The 23,696-nt window shown below is 41.6% G+C and overlaps 1 protein-coding gene across 3 annotated transcripts; it reads right to left on the bottom strand.

Annotated features, from left to right (window-relative positions):
* Positions 1-3,962: 3,962 nt before the first annotated feature.
* Positions 3,963-23,052, bottom strand: LOC113567690 (endoplasmic reticulum metallopeptidase 1-like). Of its 3 annotated transcripts, none has more exons than XM_035521411.2 (16): positions 22,964-23,052; positions 22,548-22,827; positions 19,191-19,486; positions 18,062-18,189; positions 17,518-17,623; positions 16,984-17,130; positions 16,649-16,741; positions 14,506-14,709; positions 13,997-14,217; positions 13,177-13,351; positions 12,552-12,742; positions 12,167-12,319; positions 11,729-11,931; positions 11,413-11,528; positions 10,941-11,089; positions 3,963-6,838 (listed from the first exon to the last, which is right to left on the bottom strand). In XM_035521411.2, exons 2-16 carry the CDS (start codon positions 22,814-22,816, stop codon positions 6,671-6,673), a joined length of 2,619 nt encoding a protein of 872 aa, XP_035377304.1. In that variant the 5' UTR covers positions 22,817-22,827; positions 22,964-23,052; the 3' UTR covers positions 3,963-6,670. The 3 variants fall into 3 exon arrangements, with proteins under 3 accessions (XP_035377304.1, XP_035377305.1, XP_081560604.1); XM_035521412.2 differs by having other exon boundaries at positions 11,756-11,931; XM_081704478.1 differs by lacking the exons at positions 19,191-19,486; positions 22,964-23,052 and having other exon boundaries at positions 22,548-22,684.
* Between the last annotated feature and the right edge of the window lie 644 nt (positions 23,053-23,696).

Here is a 23,696-nt window from a genome sequence, read left to right as displayed (position 1 = left end):
GCTATACATCTGCACTATCGAGAGCATCCTCACGGGGAACATCACAGTCTGGTTTGGGAACAGCACCAAGCAGGACAGACGAGCACTTCAAAGGGTGGTGGGTTCAGCAGAGCACATCACTCATACGGAACTTCCTGACCTGCAGACCATCTATTACAAGCGGTGCCAAACTAAGGCCAGGAGGGTTGTGAAGCACCCCACCCATCCCAACAATAGGCTCTTCTCTCTGTTGAGGTCAGGGAAGCGCTTTCGCTCCCTGAAGACCAATACAGAGAGACTGAAGAGGAGCTTCTTCCCACAGGCCATTTGGGCCCTGAATCAGGGAAACTGATAAACTGTGGGGACCACCACCACCATGTCACATGTAACTGTAAATATGTTCAGTTGCAAGATGGAACTGTACATTGTGTACATACATATATACATATCCATATATACATTGTACATTGTGTATATAAACATAATATACATATATTGTATATGTTATACTGTTATACTGTGTATGACTATGTATGTGACAAATAAACCGAACTTGAACTTGAATACCCTTGTCATACCCACGGACAAGCGTCTCCTGTTTCCCTGGCTTCCTGATCAGTTCTGTGTTTTCCAGCTTTCATCTGTTTCCATGGTTTTCTGTCTCCTCCCCTTTATCTCCAGCTGTCCCTAGTTTGTTCCTAATTGTGGTCCTATTTAAACCTTGTTTCTGCATGTCATGGTTGTTGGTTATTGTTTTTGCTATATCCTGCTTGAGCTCTCTTGTTCCAAGTAGTTTCTCCCCACGTTCCAGGTCTAGTTACCCTCTCAGAAATCAAGTATATCGTTACATATTTTCACTTAGGAATATACAACTGGATTCAAATGATTCCTTGAAGTAGTCATAACAAATTTGCAATTGCAAGTGCTTTTCAAAATGTTTCATTCTGTCACATTCAGTAATTGTATCAAATTTGCACTTTTCAAACTAGTCCTAGGATTTTCATTCAATCATATCAAATCATGTCTTGAAATAATCTTTAGAGTCTGAAACTAAATAATTATCAAAAAATGTTGTTGTTTTTTTACTGTATGTGACTGCAACACATTAATCAAATGGGTACCAGTATCACTTTTGGCCAAAATGGAAATATATATTTACACTACCATTCTAAAAAAAAGGGCAGGGTTAGCAGAATTAACTATTTTGCTTATAATTGTAAGCCTAGTGTTTTCATTCCTAAATAGGCAAAAGTCAGGAACAGCATGTCACATCAACACAGAAATTTACAGACACACATATAATGATAATCTGATGTTTCCTGCAATGTTTGAGCCACTTATGAAATAGGGAGGCTCTACAATGCACAATTAACTACTTTGCCTTTAAACACAGGCCTCGTGTTTAAATAAATAAATGGACAGAAGGGAGGAAAGGTAGGTCACATCAACAAAGAATTGTCAGGTGTTTTATTAACTGCTTCCCATCTTAGGTAAACGTGTAGATATGGGGGTCTGTGGGCATTGAGAGTTCTGGTAAACCGGGATGTTATGATGCTGTCACTTCACCTCTCTTTTGTCACTCAGGTTTGTTGACAGATAGTGGTGGACTGCTGATGTTCCAGGGTGCCCTCATGCCTGTGTTTCCTTCTGGCTCTTTCCTGTTAGCTGTGCTGCCGTAGCTAGATCTGCCAGTCCATCTTTGCACATTATAGTTCCCTAATTTACACACCCTCATACCTGTAGATGCCTAATAATCTAGTCTCTCTTTGTGCCGAGGTACACCTACCCCTGATGTCATGATGTTACTGAGCCTCAGCTCGTCTCAGCTGCCATAGCTACTCCCACCACCCCCAATTTCCCCTGCTGTAGCCCACCACACCTCCACCCCAGCTAATTGCTTCTCCTTTGCCCTTGATGGACGTTCTCTTGTGGGATGGGTTTCGGACACGTGCACACCATCAGGACAACACTAGGACCTCTAGAAAATCAGAGTAGACATTTATTGCTTTTTGTATTTTATTTTATTATTTATTTATTAATTTTTCTCTTAACATTGTTATTATTGTGGTGACCCCCCTTTGAGTCTTGGCTCCTCTCCAGGTTTCTTCCTCATGCTCTAGGGAGTTTTTCCTTGCCACTGCCACCCTTGTCTTGCTCATTGGGGGCTCGGACTCGGACATTTGTAAAGCTGCTTTGTGACAACATCTGTTGTAAAAAGCGCTATATAAATACATTTCGATTTTTAATTTGAAAAGGCAAATAGCGCTTGGACGCAGCAGAGCAGCGGTTAACACTCGGGAACGTGCAGTGAGCGTGTCCCTCGCGCACGGTGTAGCGACGTACAGCACACCTCATACCATATGCAAGTAGGTTGTTTTTTTGTTTTTTGTTTTTTTATTAGCCAATATTACCTGTTTTTAAATGTATTTAATTACAATACTTGCTCACTTTAATCAAGTAAACTATATCATGTACTTATAAATTTAGTAAAAGTGCGGATGACTGTTCTGTGTATCGCTAAAGTGCGGATAGCTTGACCGCGGTAATACAATATTCTAGCACAACTAAACTCGTCAGCCGTAGCTCCAGCACCCTTCTCTCCTTCTATAACACACTGCTTACAAAACACGCACCCATATCCGCTTGCTTAGCTTTAATCCTCTCCAGGTTCTCTACTTCTGTAATTGGGAGCGCATACATCGTCAGTGGCCATCTAATACGAGGAAACAAGCCAAATTAGAAACACCACAACTTCAGTTTACCTGATACACATGATTTCTCAATATTATATAATAGCCTTCACCACTTCTGTCTTCAGCCCTTCAGCTTACTCTTTATCGATATAATCATACTAAACTGTTCTTTGTACAGTTTATTCGTATAATTCTTCAATGAGTTCGGATTCGGATACTCACTGTTTCTCTCCTAAATAAATTCCACGTTTCACATAATGGAGCTGTTAAACGTAATGGAGCTGTTAATGGAGCTGGTTTTTTTTCCACTTTTTTTGCAATTGTTTAAACAGTTAAATGAGATGTGCTTAATTAATTGTATTTAATACTATGTTCGAACATAGCTCTGGTCATGTACTGGAATATTTGGCGGAAGTCGTACATCATCCGGGTAGCTTTCGTGTACTGGAAAATGTTTATTTTGATCGTATACGGCACACGACATACTGATTTGGAGCCCAATCGGTGTGCGAGTCGTAGCTATTGAGAACACAGCCAGTGGTGCACTGTGACGTTAACCCTGGTCTGAGAGTGCCAAAGACCAGTCTGGCGTCCAGCTTTGGCGACTGAGCCGCTTAAATGAAACTGATACACTAGAATGAGCGCTATTAGTCTATAAACAACCTCAATAAACACATCTATACACTAGAACGGGGGTATTTCACAAAGCAGGATTTCTCAGTTAGCCAAATAACTTAATCCCAAAGGTGACGACTGTCCTACATGAATGTTTCTCAGATCTTCTACTATAGGACAGGCTATGCTCTGGGCTTATCTGGTAAACCAAGAAATCCTACTTTGTGAAATACCTTCCAGGAGATCAGTAAGCACACACTACAGTAGGAGATATTAGTCTTAAAAACTCAAACACTGTACTGTAGAATAGGATATCTTCATCTATTAAAAAAAAAAAAAAAACCTCAAACACCATACACAAGCACTAATACTATAAATTCAAAAACAACAATAAGATCATTTAACTTTCGAGAGATTTGTAAAGTGATGCAAGACAGAAAGGGTCCCAGATTTCCTCCTTCACACTTTCATCAAGTGAAAATAAATATAAACTTGAAATCAAGGATATATAAGGTTTAGAAACTATGTTCAAATGAAAAAAAATTAAAATCCATGCACTTACACACATGTGAAGGCTTGCATTGTTGTCATTTTGATAACACAGTGTGGGAATCGGTTATTTGCCTTCTAGTGAGAGCATTTAATGAGACAAAATTGTATTGTACCACTGCCATGGATCTGTGACCAATGGAGATTTATTTATTAATCTGTTCTTTAAAAAAACAAAGAGTGATGTTTCTAGTGTGCCTGCAAAGTAAATCAAGTTCAGGGTCTGGTAAAGGGGAAGAAGCAGCAGAAACCAGACAGAAACCAAACAGAAAAGAAATAACTGAACAAGTAAAGTAAAGCACTCTACTCCAAATTCATAAAGTGAATCACTCTATGGCTTTAGGATATTCAAACCACATGAAAAATGGAAAAATTGCTGAGTTTTAAGCTGCTCTGGAAATTAAGACCTGGTGAATACATTAACTGCAGCTAACTCTGTTTATTGAGCTAATTATTTATATATTTATTTATCGGAGAGAAAGAATAACCATCGTGTAATCAGTCTCAGACTAAATGTTGGTTATTCGTTTTAAGCAGAGGTTGAGTGAAGAAAGACTCTTAGTACGAGTAGCCTGCTGTGTGTTTGCTGTGCAATGGGTAGAAACCATTGCTACCATCCCAATAGCAATATCCCAATTATTGCTACCATCCCAATAGCAATAATTATAAGGTCAAAATTAAGTTGATGTGGAATTACAGTTGCATTCATTAAAGAGAAAAAAATGCAGAATATATATATATATATATATATATATATATATATATATATATAAAAACACACACACACACAACTATTATGTATATTTCAGGAGTGAGTGAGGCTGCCATAATGAGCAGACAGACAAACAAACCAGAAAGAAGGTGTGTGTGTTGATGGTGAATACACTACAGAGAGAAGCAGGAAGGTGATGACCAAGGCAATAATCTCACAGTCACTGACTGTAAGGCAATGGAAGGACAAAATTAAATGCTTGTCTTATAAAAGGTTTTTTGTTTTTTTTGTTTTTTTAAATAGCACATATAATACATCCCAAACACAAAAGTTCATCCGAATACTCAATACAGTGCCATAGTTTTTTTTATTATTAAAAAAATACCAGATCAGGATCAACTTTGAGTGACATTCAAAGAAAAAGATTCCAGTTGAGTAGCTGAAGTGGACTGTAGTAAGTGGACTGTAGTAAGGGACTGCAATAAGTGGACTGCAGTAAGTGGACTGTAGTAGGGGACTGTAGTAAGTGGACTGTAGTAGGGGACTGCAATAAGTGGACTGCAGTAAGTGGACTGTAGTAGGGGACTGTAGTAAGTGGACTGTAGTAGGGGACTGCAATAAGTGGACTGCAGTAAGTGGACTGTAGTAGGGGACTGTAGTAAGTGGACTGCAGTAAGGGGACTGTACTAAGTGGACTGTAGTAGGGGACTGCAATAAGTGGACTGCAGTAAGGGGACTGTACTAAGTGGACTGTACTAGGGGACTGCAATAAGTGGACTGCAGTAAGTGGACTGCAGTAAGTGGACTGTACTAAGTGGACTGTACTAGGGGACTGCAATAAGTGGACTGCAGTAAGTGGACTGTTGTAAGTGGACTGTCTAGGGATATTCCAAATTATAGTGATGTATACAAGGTTTCCAGAGGCCCTTCATCAACTGTGAAAGCAAAGTGTTTTTGGAATTGTAGAGGAGGAAAAAGTTTAAATTTGAAATCTCTCTACCTTTCTTTCCCTCTGTAAACTCTCAAAAAAACTTGAACCAACCTTCAGTTTTAAAATACAGTGACCAAAATATGTATGAAACACCACAAGGCATCTACAGTCATCACTTGTCCTTTTCAGAAAAAAAGATTCCTAAACACAATTAGCAGCACACAAACCAATTAACAATAAAAACATGGAATAAAAACTCACACTTCGTGAGGTAGTGAAAAAGACTAAAACAGTACAGTCACTATCCAGGTAGATAGCCAAGCAATCCCAAAAATATAACAAAGATTTTCAAATTATTTCTAAATTTAAAAAAAATAAATAAATAAATAAAACTTCCACCTTTCACACCCCTGTACTATTTAAAGGGATTTAAATCACCAAAGACAATTCAAATCTTAATGTCATTGTGGTGATGATTAAGAGCTATGGGTATTGTAAAATTTCCCATTAATCTGATATTCCAAATACAGCTTCAGATCATTGTGAAGCAGAATATCTATGCTAATAAAACAAAGGTTTTAACATATTAGTTGAATTCCTGTTTGACATGATTGTTAAATTTTGCCCATGATGTCTGTCTAGTGCGGAGAGGCTTCTACAGCCACATAAATAAAGTGCTTGCATCAAGTACTTTGTGTTTTTTGTGGAGGTAAATACTGCAGAACGTGAGATCAGTGCCCCCTTCAGGTCACCTCAAGGCATGCAGCACATTCTAATACCACAGACAGGCTCCCTGTCGTAATGAGGTTCATTTTTGAACTAGTATGTGTAAATATGAGTGGGACTAGTTGGGAAGGAAGATGTTGGGATGCTGTAAGAAAGGAAAAATCAAAGGAAGAGGAGAAAACAGAAGAGAGGCAAGAAACCGTGCAAAAATAGGAACAGAAATGAGATTAAAGGTAAGTTGAAGGTAAAACAGAAAGAATGCACCCAGATATAAAGCTTAAGAAAAGTCCGACCCTGCTAGAAGACTGGTGTTCAATAAGCCCAGTGAGGGCTTGGCTTCGCAGAGACATGTGTTGGGGGGGACTGCAGTCACTCTAGATGAGTTTATGCACATGTGTAAGAGTGCACACACACACACACACACACACACACACATTTTCAGGGTCCAGAGCGCCAAGCGGCATGTCAGTATCGGAACATGTGGTAGGAGCTGACCCAAGAGGACGGGAAAGACCACGCTGGGAACCTCCCCAACAGAGCATCCAGCTGAGGGGTCCGGTGGGCCTCTCCGAAGTAGTGGCATGAGACAGCTACGGAGATGAGCCCCTTCTCGGCCGAGGGTTCGGAAGGCGGCTGAGGAAACAGGAATCACGGAAGACATGAACAAGAAAAGAAAGAGCATAATTGATGCTTTCACAACACAAATAGCAATAATAGTACATACACCATGATATGAGTATTGTATTTCAGAAATCTCACACCTACACAAAAATAATTTGATTTATCTGTTTACAAAATGTATTGAATGTTGAACACAAAATAAGGAATGCTTTTCAATAAGATTGTATGTTTTGGAAATGACCTGCCAATAAAGTCTTTGAACAAAATGATATTGATCAATAAGTTATCAATAAGTTAATAGACTTAGCAATAAGTATTTAATTTATACACATAGCATCCAGCCCAAAGGACACAGGATGGATATATATGGCATCAAAACAAAATGATTCCTCTCATGAGAAACCTCACATATTGGAGGGGAGGAAAACAAATGGCATAACAGTTGACTGATTTTTCCTGCTAGACGACACACATCTGCTCCTACAACAGTTTAATGCATTTTTGACAGTTGTCGGTGGGCAAGGTATAGAACTTGTAACCAGAAACAACACTGGTTACTATGGTTTTCTGGAAGTAATTTTCTGGTGGTCTGGTTGTGCTCTTCAAAATAATCTACATTTTCGAATGTATTTACATTTAACTGAGTTTGCTTAAACACATTTTAATATGGTTATAATTCAGTTGTGGCAATATTGGATATTTTTTTTCTTAAGAGACTAAAAAGATTTTGATGTATGACGTAATGGGGGATGTAGTGAAGACATACTACAAATTATCCCTCTGATGAAACTTTGATCTGGTCAGGCTGGGCCTTCTCTCACTCCCAGGTCACAGACAGAAACCAAGACCTCACTGGCATGATGCTGAGCAACAAAGCTACAGCATATCTGATGGCTCATCACACAGGCTTGGCTTTCTGACCCTTCCCCCTCTCCCTAGGTGTCATAAAATCCACAGATTGGAAGGCGAGAAGCTCTTACTACCCTGGTTATACTTCAAGAAACTGTGACCATAAATTCCATCAGACTCAAACCCTTACCAGGACAATTTTTCATCCCACAGAAATATATTCAGAGACATATGTTTCTCTTTCCCGCAAATTCACAAAGTAACAACTTACTAAGATGTCAAATGGTAATAAGCCAGTAACGTGTTCCATTTTAATATAATCTCCAAGTTGTGATGGTTTCTCCTGTTATTTGATAAGTGTGTATTGTTTCATTATTCGGTTAATTACCTTATTAATTTATTCTGTATGTTGCTTAACTCATGTTTGTTGTAAACAAATTGTTAATCACTCCTAGTGGTGTTTAATATATTGTCTAATTGGTTCATCTAAGATTTCTAGTAAAGTCAGTATTTTGTAACTTTTAGCTATGAAACTATGAAAGTAAGTTGATCTAATTGCTCTACACATCCCAGTGTTTGTTTTACAAACTTTATTCTAAGACTGGTATGAAGAAATTATTAGTAAATGTGTGATTTTCTTTGTTTAATTGATTCTTGATGGATCGTAGGTCAGAGAATCCTGGTCTTTTCACCTTCATTGGCCTTCAACACTGATGCACTATTGAACCAGTTATTCTGTATCCCAGCGGTTTGATGGACTTGCATTCTCCAGATGGCTTCAGTGGAACACAGACACTCTCCCTCTGTGCCACCCAAATGGTTTCAAATGGTCGAGCGCCAGCGAGTCTGTCACGTTTGCTCCTCCCTGGCATTGTGTTTCCCACGGCAACTTCTCCACTTTGTTTACACCACGGTTTTGTTTCCTCATGCCCTGATTAGTATCTCCACCTGTTATTGCCATAACCTGTATTATGCTTGTCCTCGTTAGTATCTGTATACAAGCCCCGTGTGTTTAGTTGGTCTCGTCTACTCTTGTTACTTTTCTGAGCTGTTGGTTATTGTGTCTGTCTGTTCATTGGCTCTCAGCCTGTTTTTTGGATTACCCTCTTTTGCCTGTTCCCTGTCTGTTTTGGTTAGCTTTGTTGACTGCTTTTTTGATTTACGACCTTGGCTTGTACTTTGGATTACATCTGTGGACTACGCATGTTCTCTAATAAACTTCATTCACTATACTGCATGCGACTCTGCCTCTGTTTGTGCTAAGGATGTTACAGAGCCAGATGAATGGGCATTTCCATTTTTACATTACTAGTTGGTATCAATAGTAATTTTACTGTTTATACATGAAATTAGATCAGTTAACCTTTTGCTCTCATCTATGATATAGCCTCCTCAGTTCTATAATTAGTTCTCCCTCTGGCTATTTCTCAATGGTTTTCCCTTTTTCTCCTGATTCTTCTTATACTTTAGTCATGCTTTCACCACAAATCTCATTTGAATAATAGGTTTCCTTGGTTGGTTTTGTTTGGTTGATCGCCTGGTTGATTATCCCCATAGATTGCTTTAAAAGGTTTGTTTGTTTGTTTATTTCCATCCTTCCTTCCTTTACCCACTTAGCCACCTTTAATCAACCATGTTAATTTTCTTTTGGTTGCATTTTTATGATTGTTATTATAGTGATTCTAGCGGTCTTGATACTTCTGGTCATTAGTAGAATCTTAGTCGATGTTTGTTATGCATGTTTTTCCTATCTCTGCTTATTCAATAACACCTTGGTTATTATTATGTCTGGTAGATGAGAAATAATCATATATCGAATTGGCAACTTTCATGAGTTGAGACTGAATTATTAATCATTCATAAATTAATTAAAATTAATCAACTTTCCCTGTTAATCAGGGCGATTAACTTTATCAACTGTAACTAACCATTTATTAAGTGTTAAAACTGCTACAGGCATACACACTAAATGTGCCCCGTAGTTTTGTATATTCAACTGTAACTAACCATTTGTTAAGTGTTAAAACTGCTACAGGCGTACACACTAAATTTGCCCCGTAGTTTTGTATATTCAATTGTATGTAACCATTTATTAAGTGTTAAAACTGCTACAGGCGTACACACTAAATTTGCCCCGTAGTTTTGTATATTCAACTGTAACTAACCATTTGTTAAGTGTTAAAACTGCTACAGGTGTACACACTAAATTTGCCCCGTAGTTTTGTATATTCAACTGTATGTAACCATTTATTAAGTGTTAAAACTGATACAGGCGTACACACTAAATTTGCCCCGTAGTTTTGTATATTCAACTGTAACTAAACATTTGTTAAGTGTTAAAACTGCAACAAGGCGTACACACTAAATTTGCCCCGTAGTTTTGTATATTCAATTGTATGTAACCATTTATTAAGTGTTAAAACTGCTACAGGCGTACACACTAAATTTCCCCCGTAGTTTTGTATATTCAACTGTAACTAACCATTTGTTAAGTGTTAAAACTGCTACAGGTGTACACACTAAATTTGCCCCGTAGTTTTGTATATTCAACTGTAACTAACCATTTATTAAGTGTTAAAACTGCTACAGGCGTACACACTAAATTTGCCCCGTAGTTTTGTATATTCAATTGTATGTTACCATTTATTAAGTGTTAAAACTGCTACAGGCGTACACACTAAATTTGCCCCGTAGTTTTGTATATTCAACTGTAACTAACCATTTGTTAAGTGTTAAAACTGCTACAGGTGTACACACTAAATTTGCCCCGTAGTTTTGTATATTCAACTGTAACTAACCATTTATTAAGTGTTAAAACTGCTACAGGCATACACACTAAATTTGCCCCATAGTTTTGTATATTCAATTGTATGTAACCATTTATTAAGTGTTAAAACTGCTACAGGCGTACACACTAAATTTGCCCCGTAGTTTTGTATATTTCAAGTATTTTGTTATCACTGATTCTTTCTATGATTAAAGGTTGTGCAGAACTACTACTTCTCTCTACTTGATAAAACCATGCTGAGCTTGTAGTTTTGCTCCCCACATAACATGCTTCTCACATATAACTCTCCAGTACTGTACTCAACCACACTACTACTACTACTATGTATAACTATGTGTGACAAATAAATCAAACTTGAACTACTAGCAGTAGTAGTAGTTATAATACATCTTTATTAGTAGTCACAGTAGTAGTAATATTAATTCCATGGTGTTTACTAACTCATATATTATTCATCTTGGAAACCTTCATACATACCTGAATCTCAAGCCAGAAATGCCATGCAGGAGCGCCTAGGCCGTGGGAGTAGAATATGAAGTTCGACTGAGGGGTGTTGTTGCCAAACGACCAGCTGGAGAGGGAGACCCCAGTGTTGGGACGCAGGTACAGAGACATGTGGCTGGGCCCTGGAGAACAGGAACAAGGAGCCACCTCAACATCAGCTACAGTAACTACAGCCAGCAACACACCTCAACATCGGCTACAGTAACTACAGCCAGCAACACACCTCAACATCGGCTACAGTAACGACAGCCAGCAACACACCAACATCAGCTACAGTAACTACAGCCAGCAACACACCAACATCAGCTACAGTAACTACAGCCAGCAACACACCAACATCAGCTACAGTAACTACAGCCAGCAGCACACCTCATCAACTGATACAGTGTTTAATCTTGCTTTTAGCTTCAAAACCTTTGGCTTGGTAAACAGTGTTTAATTTTACCTTTAGCTTCAAAGCTCATCTTTATTGTCCCCCATTCAGTCACCTGTTTTGAAACCAGTCTGAATTCAAGTGGAGATTTAGGGGACGCTGCAGGGACTGGCAAATACCAGCTTTTCCTAAAACAAAGACATGGTTGTCACTGCGATTTGTGCATTTGTTGGGAGATTGTTACAACTACTGCCACAGAAAAGCTGCAAAAAGGTTTCTTTTTTTTGTCTTTCTTTGGCAAAACCAAATTTCATTTTCAAGTCAACTACACCATAAAACAGTGTCTCAGCCCTGTCTCGAGGACTGGGTTCTAGGCCTCTGAACTTACTTAATGAGGAATGGAAGAGGCAAGTACCCAGGAAAGCCACCGAAGGGCAGGTCATCATGACGTTGAGTGCGGATGGTGTCATTGATCTCTGGGATGTGAGGAGTGATATAGCTCATGCCTGTATAGTCGCAGCTGTTGATCCACAGGCCAGAGTCCTCATGCTCCACCAAGCCATTTAAAGTGTGGAACGTCCGTGTGGTGTGCTAAGAAAACAGAGAGCAGGACAATCACAAGGTGGAGGTCATTTATGGGTGGAGGGCAGTCGATGCTGATACAGAACTTGATGGCTGGACCCAAGTCTAATAAATCAGACTAATAAATCCAGATCAGGTGTGTTTGGGTCAAATCAGGGAAAGAACAGATGTGTGGTTGTAGTTACCTGGACGATGATCCATTTATGGTGTGGCCTGTATGGGTCAGGTGTGTGGTTGTAGTTACCTGGATGATGATGCGTTTAGGGCGGGGCCTGTCTGGGTCAGATGAGTATGGGAAGATCAGGCCACTGGAGACCAGGAGGAGCATCACAGCAAAGAGGGACCCCAGAATGGTCAGCACACGTCTCGAACTACGCGCCAGGTAGATGAAGTGCATCTGTATATGTCGTATTTCAGTAGGACAGAGAGTGAATAACAGAAAGAGACAGTATCAAATGTTAACATGCCTGTGTACGATCTCTCCAGTACTGCCCACACAGGTTTAAGTGAGGATGAGGATTAGCGTGAGTGTGGTGGCCAAAGCCTCCTTCTTAATTCTTTCTCTCAGCATCTAACATGACCTCTGACCCCAACCATTATAACAGCTCACAGTGGGATGAGCGACTTACAAAGTAGGAGGAGAGTAAGATGATTGCCAGGGTGACAAGGCAGGCAAGCACCACCTCAGGGGGGATTTTGGTGCCACTGCGGCCCAAGATGGGGCAGAAGATCTCAAACACGACCCAGATGAGGAACATGAGATGGACGTAGGGCAGAGTCAGACCCAGCAGGTACAGCACGGCATAGGGCACGGACGCACCTGGACACACAGGCACGCACACACACACTCAGACAGTCTTCGGTACAGTTAGGGTTAACCCTAACCCATTTGTCATCAGAGTCAGGGTTTAGGGGTTAGGGTTATGAAGCAGTGGAGTGGTGTTCACCTCTGCCTAGTGACTGGTGAAGAGAGTTAGGGTCTAGGGTTTAGGGGTTATGAAGTGGTGGTGTGGTGCTCACCTCTGTGAAGTGACTGGTGAAGAGAGTTAGGGTTTATGGGTTTATGGGTTATGAAGTGGCGGTGTGGTGCTCACCTCTGTGAAGTGACTGGTGAAGAGAGTTAGGGTTTAGGGTTTAGGGGTTAGGGGTTATAAAGTGGTGGTGTGGTGCTCACCTCTGTGAAGTGACTGGTGAAGAGAGTTAGGGTCTAGGGTTTAGGGGTTAGGGGTTATAAAGTGGTGGTGTGGTGCTCACCTCGGCATCTGAAGTGGCTGCTGAGGAGGAGCTTGGTGGCCAAAGGGAAGGCCACCATCAGCATGGGCACATATGCAGAGCACAGTCCCCGCAGGGTGAGACAGAGCAGCACACAGCACCACAGGAGCAGACTAACATCAAAGAACAATTCACCCAGCTCCACTCTACGCACACCCTGAAAGAGAGAGAGAGAGAGAGAGAGAGAGAGAGAGAGAGAGAGAGAGAGAGAGAGAGAGAGAGAGAGAGAGAGAGAGAGAGAGAGAGAGAGAGAGACTTTATTGCGCTTCCAACCTTATTGTCACCATATGAACAGATGGTCCTAATCACCTTTTCATAATCAGTGTTTCTCTAGTCTAACCCCTAAGCCCTGCAGTAACAGTGTAACATTATCCAGTTGTGTACAATCACATGTTCCAGGTAAACACTGACCTCTACACACTGCCAGGGCTTCACAAGTTTAAACCACCATCCAAGAGAGACAACTCTGCCTTTAGCACGCCAGGGCACTTACTCCAGTTCACTTACTCTCTACAGCTCAAATAATCAATCACTACATTTTAAATGCTTACTTACTACAGTTCAAATGCTTACTCGCTACAGTTCACTTACCCTCTACAGTTCAAATGCTCAATCAGAATAATTCACAATATTCAAATCACTACAGCTCAGCTACTGACTGTTAAAATACTGGGTACATAACTAATTCTCTTTAATAAAATGGGGAAAACGGACTACTTACAGTAAAGACCCTGAATGCCCAATAGGTGTTACAATAGGTGTTATCGTAGGTGGTTAAATTACGTGTCCAGCACATGCTCACCCCGTAGTAGAGGTTCTTGGCGAGTGTGTGGACGAGAAGGATCTTGGCGGCAGCAGCAGACCCGTACAGGGCGATGGCGACACTGAAGTGGCTGTACCAGAACATGGAGCAGCCGGCCAGAGTGAGAACCAGAGCTACGATGAGCACAGACAGCAGTGTGGCGAACCAGCTGAGCAGAGCCACACACGAACCCAGCGCCAGGTCCCGCAGGTAGTGCCCACCTGCAACACACACACGTTAACACCCTAACCCTGCTGAGCAGAGCCACACACGAACCCAGTGCCAGGTCCCTCAGGTAGTGCCCACCTGCAACACACACACACACACACACACCCTAACCCAGCACCAGGTCCCACATATAATGCTCACCTGCTGCATGACAAATCCACCACCATATGCACACACATTAAAGAGAGTGTGTGTGTGTGTGTGTGTGTGTGTGTGTGTGTGTGTGTGTGTGTGTGTGTGTGTGTGTGTTTGTGCGTGCGCAGGCATAGGTGAAACTTAACATTTTCCCTTGTTCTTCTTGGCCAGGTATAGGAAGGTCGCCATGACAGCCATGTAGTTGATGATGGTGCCCACTCGTGCTGGGTAGGCCACCGCCACCACACCCAGCACATCGAAAAACACCATGTTGCCATGGCGATACTCTGAAGAGTCTGCCAGTTTCTCTGACATGAGCAGGTGTTTGAGAAGAGCCAGGATGTTGTCTCCTAAACACCAAGAAAAACACCCCAAATTTGAGAGCAGGAATATTAAATAATGTAACCAACCAATGCAGAAGGTGTAGAACGGTAGTTACACATAAAGGTAAATATCACTTACATTAGACCCATTAAAGTAGCACAGACCATTTTCTACTGAGGAGGGTGTTGTTCAGCTAGTTGTTAAGTTAAAGATTCAAATATGAAATGAAGATCCAGACTTCTTTTATTGCAGGTTAACGTTAACAAGCAATATTGAGGCACCCTCTGGAGAAAGTCTAACAATCAAACAAAGAACCCACATTTTTATACATTTGTCAGAAGTGATTAGTATGTAAAAGAATGTGGGGTGAATACATAGTGTTTGCATCCCTAACATCCAAACCATACATTAGTCAACATATGCAAACTGATATTCAACACCCACACCAGTTGGAACCTGTTACCACCACATTCCAAGGTAATAATTCTCTTGACCTTATCCTAAAGAAGATTGTTTTTCTGTACCATCCTGAGCCTGGTGGAGAGGTCATATATTTTACCCTGAGGTCCGCCAAAGCCTACCCAGCATCCTTTGCTAAAGCCTGCAGAGGCCTCTACAGAGGCCCTGTATGCAAGTAATTCTGTCAAGGACACAGAATCTCTATACTCCCTTATGTTTTATGTTATTAATATATCTAATGCACTGTTAGGCCTCTTTTCCCTGTAAGCACTCTTTTATTACCTCAAGGGGATGGCCATAGACATGGTCTAAGACATGCCACATCACACCATCTTCACTGGTCTAAAAACAGACTAAGCTCATTGCCAACAGAAACCCCACATGTAATCGATGCAGGGAGACCCCAGCCTCTCTGCTGGACTGTTTGGACACATCCCAAGCTCTCTACATTATGCGGAGTCCTCTTCCAGATTTTCGAGACCTTCTCTGGGATATTTGGAACAATAGTGGAGCCGTTACCTCTCACTGCACTGTTTGTTGTGGCCCCTTAGTAGGTATGAAACTGTCATGTTGGCCTTCTGTGCTCCCCTGGCCAGAGGACTGATATTGTTTAAATGGAAAGACCCCATTTCACCCACATACAGTCAATGTATCTGTCACATCCATAGCCCGGAGCGTTCTCCGTTTCCCAGGCAACCTAGTCACTTCCAGGTTTACGTCAGTCTCCATGGTTCCATGTCTCCTCCCCTTTGTCTCCAGCTGTTCCTAGTTTGTCCTTAATTACATTCCTATGTAAACCCCGTTCCTGCGTCTCTTATTGGTCAGTCATTGTCTTTCATGGTTTCTGCTTCGTTCTCGTTGGTCTTTGTTTTGCTTCGTTTTGGTAAGGTTGTTTCTTGTTAGGTCTCGTTTGCTCTTGCTAGATTCTCTTTCCTTGTTCCATGTTTCGTTACTCTCTCTGTCCGTTACTTTCCGTGTTCATGTAGGCAAGTGTTGACTGGTTTTCCTTTTTATTTCCACTTACCTGTGTTCTGGTTGGTCAATCATCAGTAAGCCAGTTCTGTATATTCCCCTTTAGTTCTAGTTATATTTATCATCATTATTCTTTGTTAGTCTCCCCTAAGTGTCTACACCCCATTTACCCAGTTCTCGCATCCACCTTGTTAGCCAGTTCTGTCCCTTTGTTCTGCTCTTGCTTGTAAGTTTCTGTTATTGAATCTCTTATTAATTATATTCTATTTATCACGCTCTTTATGGCATCACTCATTAGTTTTGTTTCACAGAAAATCCAGCGCGTCGGCACTTCCCAAGTGTGTTCACTCTTAACTCCTCCCACGTCACAGTATCAAGGACAATATAACCTTTTTCTTTTGTTAGCGATGAGTCAATGCTCTAAGAAACCATAAGAATCTCACGCTATTAACTTACTCTATATATTAGTTCCAAGTTATTCATTACTGAATATTGCAGCAACATATGAGATGGTGAGGTAAGCTGAAGCTGTACCTGCTCTCTGGATGGAGTCTGTTAGGATGCGGTCGGCGGTGTCATATTTGGTGTGGTAGAGGAACCCATTCTCTATGAACGCCAAGTCAATCCCTGAGGAGAGAACAGGACACATTCATCACCAAACAGAAGGGGGGAGGAGGGGGGAGATAAAGTGTAAAATTTTATGAATGTGAACTTTTGAATGAAATATATTAAAATGCAGAAATAAAAACCATAATTAAGTGAACACTAAAAATTAAACATGGAGCATCAATATTCAAACAGCTGGAGAGTTTATATGATAGACGTGTGTGTGTGTGTGTGTGTGTGTGTGTGTGAGAGAGTGACTGTACCCGGAATGTTGCCAAAGTCCCTGTAGATACGGAAGTCCGTTTCAGAAGGAATAATCCCACTCTGAAAAATCTCCTGTCCCACAACTGAGGCGAAGGGGTGTACAGCAGCGTGGACATAAGCTTGCACCAACCAGGGGTTCTCTGGACCTGAACACAATGAACACACCCCCACAGACCACAATGAACACGCCCCCACAGACCACAATGAACATGCCCCTTCAGACCACAATGAACACGCCCCTTCAGACCACAGTGTATGCGCCCCCTCAGAACATAGAGAAGGGCGAGGTATGTTCTCTCTTTGATACACACACCCCTACACCCACCCACACCTACCCACACAGTTGTATACACACACGCAGGCACATAGCCACAGACTGTCATACACACACACACAAGTGCATACACATACACACATACACACACAGATTTACGATCTCTCTGAAGGACAGCCACAAAGAGCTGAAAGCAGCACGGCGGAGTTCAGAGCAGAGTGTGAGCAGAGAGCAGCAGGCCGGGTGGAGCGGGTGGTACCTGTCTGAAACACCACCTCCTTTCCTCCAACACCAGCGGCCTCCAGATTCACGAACGCCTTCACCTGCTTCGCCCACGGGTGCTGGGTGATGAACCCATGACTCGCCTGGACAACAGACGGACAGACATTTCTACTGCTTCAGCAAAAAAAAATGAGATGCCAATAAAGACAAAATCAATAAAGGACTATAATTGAAAATGAATGAAAAATGGAAATGAATGAATGGGAGGTGGGGGGATGGGGGCAAGAGAGAGTGACAAAGAGAAAAAGAAAAAGAAGCGAAGAGGAGAAGAGAGAAATGGTGTGAGAGTGGAACTGGGGGAAGGAGAGCGAATCAGGAAACAAACCCCTGTAGGATTTCTGAGTGTTTCCGACCCAAGCTGTCTTCATTTGTATGTCTTACCGTTCAACATGCTACTTTACTGCATGGAGTAGAATTCTTCATCAAATGTATTAAATGTCTCACTCTACTAATGCTACCTCTGTCTGCAGCATTCGTTACATTTCACTGCTGAACCGTGACTACACTCTAGCCCCTCCCACCTGGAGGACGTTCTCCTCCGCTCCATTGAAGAGGAAGATGACGCCGTGTGTCAGAGGAGATGAGAGACTGGCCAGGGAGCGCAGGACCTCCAGCATTACAGCACAGCTGACCGCATCATCACTCGCCCCTACACACACACACACACACACACACACACACACACAGGAAGATGACTCCGTGTGTCAGAGGGGTGGAGAGACTTGCTAGGATGCAAAGAAACTACAGTGACTTTTTAAAATCTAGCATTTGACCTGCAGCCTATTTGAAAATGCTGAGGCCACCAATTAAGTGCTTTGGGCTGTTTGTTGCCAACGAAGATCCTACTCAGCTACCTTTTTTTTTAAAACTGCACAAAGAACAGAAGTGTACAGATTAACATATAAAAAATCATGCCAGAACCTTCTATATTTTAATTTTTGTTATATTATAGTTTACCTTTTTTTTTGTATTTTTTCCCCCAACTTATTTACACTTTGTATTTCAAACTAACTTTACTTTATAGTGCTATATATACCACATGCCCTTGTAGGTTACTGCTAGGCAGGCGGTTGTTACTGTTGCATAGCAGCAAAGTCTGTGTTGTTCTGGAACACAGACTATATATACGGTCCATATTGTGGAGCCATCTTTTGATGGAAAGGATTAATGTTAAAACATACTGACACTCCATTTTGGGCTTCCTTTCTTTATTTTGTTAGTTTATTTTGTTGTATAAGAGCCTTTGGCTGGTGTGCCTATGACCAAATCACAGTCACGATGTTATTCGTGATAACACACTCCCTCTCATTATCCTGAATCTCACAGCCAATGCCTCAGCAGACAGTCAGACCAGCACCATTACTGCATTATAGAATGAACAAAGATTTCAGAATAATTATGATCCTAATGTACTAAACTCTAGAAACAGCAGTTCCTTCGCTCTGTCCTGTTCAGCCAGGCATTGAGCAACAGCAGTAGAAGTATACATAGACAGTAGTGTGTGTATGTGTGTGTGTGCGTGTGTGTTTGTGTGTGTGTCAAGGCCATCACTAAAGTCAACTTAATGGGACACCCATGTCCTGGCAATATATCCACTTCATAATAGTCCACATTAGGTCATGCCCACCACATTAAAGCTGCTCTGGGTACCTGGGCTGTTGGCCACACTGTCAAAATGGCAGTTGGCCAGCATAAAGTGCTGTGCTCCATCTTTGGGTTCGAGCCTGACAGCGATGTTGGTGATGCGGTCGTAGTAGCTGATGACGTTTTTGATGCTGAAGGAGCCAGTGGGTCGCTGCAGGTCGAGCGTGATGGCATGAGGCCCTGCTATACTCTCACTGCGAATCTGTTCCACCTGCTCCAGCAGGTAATTCACAGTCAGGACCTCGTTCTCCACGCTGCCCACAGGCCGCGGGCCCACATCTGTGATGCGTTCCAGGTGTTTCCTGTTTCACATGACAAAGCTGTTTAGCCATTCTAGACCCCCGTGAAGACGATACAGCTGGGTTAGTCATTCTAAAACCCCGTTAAGACCCCTGCCAGAAAGGACAAAGATAAGCAAGACATGATTAAGGATTTGTGGGCCCACAGAGTGTAAAGATGTAAAACACTAGTTCTATCTGCCAGCGGTTCTCATCTTCAGGCTTTGCACTGAGTCCGGTATGTTACAGAGAGGTGCAGGGCTCACACTCCTTGAGCCTGTGAATGTCTGCAGTAGTGAGGCAATAAAAAGAGTGTTACCATTGCATTAGATATATTAATATATTAATAACATAAAGCATAAGGGAGTATAGAGATTCTGTGTCCTTTTAGAATGATTTGTATACAGGGCCTCTGTAGATGCCTCTGCAGGCTTCAGCAAAGGATCCTGGATAGGCTTTGGTGGACCGCAAGGTAAGATATATGACCTCTCCACACCAAAGACTGCAGTGAGAGGTGACGGCTCCACTACTGTTCCAAATACCCCAGAGAAGGTCTCAAAAAACTCAAAGAGGACTTGCCATAATGTGGAGAGCTTTGGACATGTCCAAAACATCCAGCAGAGAGGCCAGGTACATGTGTGCTTTGGTTTGTCTCGTTGGATTATCATCTTGTTGGTTAAGGTAGGCTCTGAGTTCACTTATTTTTGTCTTAGATTCTGTGAAATTCAAGGCTTGTTGTCTAAACCTAGTTGTTAGTTGCTTGGTAGCAGTAATTACTCACTACAGGTGTAGTTTCACCCTGACCTTAGGTGTGAATTGAGGGGCGGGCTCAGCATTTATTGAGTTAAATTAGGACGACTCCACTACAGACACTGTAGCGGTAATCAACATCTGGAGGAGGTTTGGTGGTGTTCTCAATCAGTTCATCTACATCTCACCTACAGGACTTCACAAACTCAGCTAAGTATCTTCTCATATTATCTCAATCCTTTATCTCATACTTCCACAAATCAAGCATCTGAGATGTGCTTCACAATTCCTGTCCACATATCCCACAGATCTCCTCGACACAATCATAGACGTCGCAATCTCAGCAACCTCACTGACTCACAACGCTTCACACCATCACATATCGTGGTGGCACGAGGGCTCTGGAACTGCCAATCTGCTGTCCAGAAGGCTAACTTCATCTCAGCATTAGCATCCCTCCACTTCCTCCACTTCCTGGCTCTGACAGAAACATGGATCACCCCTGAGAACTCGGCGACTCCGGCTGCCCTGTCCTCTGCCTTTTCATTCACACATTCTCCGAGGCGTCTTGGCAGGGGTGGTGGCACAGGTTTACTAATGTCTCAAGAGTGGCATTTCACTCCACTTTCCTTCTCCACACTTTCCATCTCCTCTTTTGAATTTCATGCCATTACAGTCTTTCCCCACCAAACTTCTTATCATTGTCATCTACCGCCTTCCAGGTTCCCTAGATCACTTCATTGATGAACTCGACATCCTTCTGAGTCATTTCCCCATTGAAGGAAATCCACTCATTCTCCTTGGTGACTTCAACCTTCCATCAGACAAGCTGCATTCCTCCTGCATCCTTCCACTGTTGACAGCATTTGACCTCACCCTCAACCACTCTCCTCGGACTCACAAAGCGGGCAATGTTCTGGACCTGATCTTCACCCGTACCACCACAACATCGGACATCGCAGTCACTACCCTCCACCTCTTGGACCATCACTTTCTATCCTTCTCTCTCTCCCTTCCTTCTCTTTCCATCCAGTCCTCTTCAACATGTTCCTCCTTCCTCCATCGCAATCTGCACTCCATAACTCCCTTTTCCCATCTATTTGTAGAATATTTACAGGATAACTGACACTGCTCCCATATTGACTGACTAATTTAGTATTTATTGTGGGGTACTGTTTATATTGTTTAACAAACTCTAGCACTTATTGTTTATAGCACTTATCATTGTTTAAGATAGCCCTTGTGTATTTTGTTCTTCTAGGTATCAGCATTAATTCCTGTATTCTACAGTATTCTAGTTCATTGGTATGTTTGATTCTAACCTACTGTACTGTACTAGGATATATTCTATGAGTAAATGACAAAGCACTTTTGTAAGTCACTCTGGATAGGAGCGTCTGCTAAATGCCATAAATGTAAATGTTGGCAATGAGCTTAGTCTGTTTTTAGACCAGTGAAGATGGTGTGTGATGTGGCATGTCTTAGACCATGTCTATGGCCATCCCCTTGAGGTAATAAAAGAGTGTTCAACAAGGAAAAGAGGCCTAACATTTCATTAGACAGATTAATAACATATAACATAAGGGAGTATAGAGATTCTGTGTCCTTTCAGAATGATTTGCATACAGGGCCTCTGTAGAGGCCTGTGCAGGCTTCAGCAAAGGATGCTGGGTAGGCTTTGGTGGCCCTCAGTGTAATATTGAATATCTGGGCATTGAATATCAGTTTGCATATATTGACTAATATATGGGTATTGAATATCTGGGTATTGAATATCAATATTGAATAACTGGGTATGGAATATCAGTTTGCATATATTGACTAATATATGGTTTGGATATAACAGTGGCGAATGCAACAGTAATATGTAAAAGAATGTGGGGGTGAATACATAATCACTTCTGACCAATGTCTAAAAATGTGGGTTCTTTGATTGTTGGACATTTTCTGGAGGGTGCTTCAATAATTCTTGGTAATGTTAACCTGCAATAAAGGACAGGACCAGCTATTCTCTTCAACTAATTCTGAAATCTGCATCTTTATTTTATATTTGAAAGTTTAACTTTAGGAACGACAGTAGCCTGAGTGTAAACGCCATGCATAAGAGGCAACATGTTCAAGAAGGAACTTGTGTAGTGTTGGGGTTTATACTGATAACGATTTAAGTTATACTTAAAACAGCAACCCTTCAGTAACAGAGAGGTAACTTGGTAATCAGTTCCTTACTAGCCTATTAGCAGCTGCGTTGACATGTCGTCTAACTAATTAGATATCGCCATCTGTTGTCGTGTAAGTAGGACCAACACCATTATAAAAAGTTTAAAAACATTCCTACCGAGCCCTCACTGCGTTGAATTCGCCAGTGGACTTCCCTATCAGGAGCTGCTGTAAGGATAAACGGACGAGTCCACACAGCAGACCGATAAATACAAGCAGCAGAACAAACGCGACTCCCTCGCTTAGCAAGAACAAACTGACTTCAGGCTTTTTCTTCCCGCTCCCGCGGCCGTTGTTTCCTCGATGGTCTTGGATATCGCGGCATTTTTGCAGTGCACTGCTTTTGGAGCCGAATAACTTTTTTCTCAGCATACTTTCACTTTCCATTTCCACTGTTGCTGTGAATAAGAATGAAACGAATACGGAAACTGCGAATAAGTAACTAACTTCAGAGTCTATATAAACCTATTAAACTGTTCTTTGTGTAGTTTATTTGTATAATTCTTAAATGACAGTTCGGATTCAGATACTCACCATGTTTCTCTCCCTAAGAAATGTATATTTCATTCTACACAAAATGGAGCTGCTCAAAGTTTCTTTTCCACTTGAACAGTTGCATGTATTCCTGCAGGCTGGGAGGGGCTTAACGTCAAACAGGTTTGCCTTAACTTAGATGAGACTGCCTTCTCTTAGAAACGTACGCAAACGTTTGTTTGTGGCCTTTACCTATAATCCCAGTGCTCCAAAATTGTTTCATCTAAACAATACTTTTGTATACATTAAATATAAAATGTGGGCCATTTTAATGTAAGTCCCATTTTGAATGTAAACCATAAAGAGAAATAACTTAAAGTTTTTTCCTTCTTACACCATGCATGGGCCAACACTCATCTCTTCCCATGGAACATAACATGCTGTTATGAAGGGCCTCTATGTAGCCCCTACATGACACTGTCCTAAAGGTACAGGAACATGTGACACAGTGCTGTATAGGGAACTCCCATGAGGTGCGCCTCCAGTGGAGAAAATGTGATACGGTGCTGTAAAGGGTGTCCATCCATGTGAGAGAATGTGGCAAAGTTTTCTAATGGAGCCCCTCCAGTAGAGAAAATGGTATGCGGTGTCACCAAGGTGCCCTCACAATGAGATAAATTTGACGTTCCCTACAGGATCCCAACAAAAACCTCATGAAATGCTTTCCATGTGAGAAAATACGATGACATGCTCTTGCAGTGGAGAGAACACAGGGAAGTATATGTGAGAAAGA

This window comes from Electrophorus electricus, chromosome 21, assembly GCF_041902795.1.
Source record: "Electrophorus electricus isolate QZ-2024a chromosome 21, ASM4190279v1, whole genome shotgun sequence".
NCBI classification, from domain to species: domain Eukaryota; kingdom Metazoa; phylum Chordata; class Actinopteri; order Gymnotiformes; family Gymnotidae; genus Electrophorus; species Electrophorus electricus.
The sequence above is the reverse complement of the archived record's forward strand: the minus strand, read 5'-3'. Positions and strand labels throughout refer to the sequence as shown.

Coding starts and splice junctions, on each gene's coding strand:
- LOC113567690 (XM_035521411.2), bottom strand. CDS start 22,816: ATGGAAAGTGAAAGTATGCTGAGAAAAAAGTTATTCGGCTCCAAAAGC. Junction 19,487..22,547: donor TTCAACGCAGTGAGGGCTCG/GTAGGAATGTTT, acceptor CATGTGAAACAG/GAAACACCTGGAACGCATCA. Junction 14,218..14,505: donor CAAGAAGAACAAGGGAAAAT/GTTAAGTTTCAC, acceptor TGTGTGTTGCAG/GTGGGCACTACCTGCGGGAC.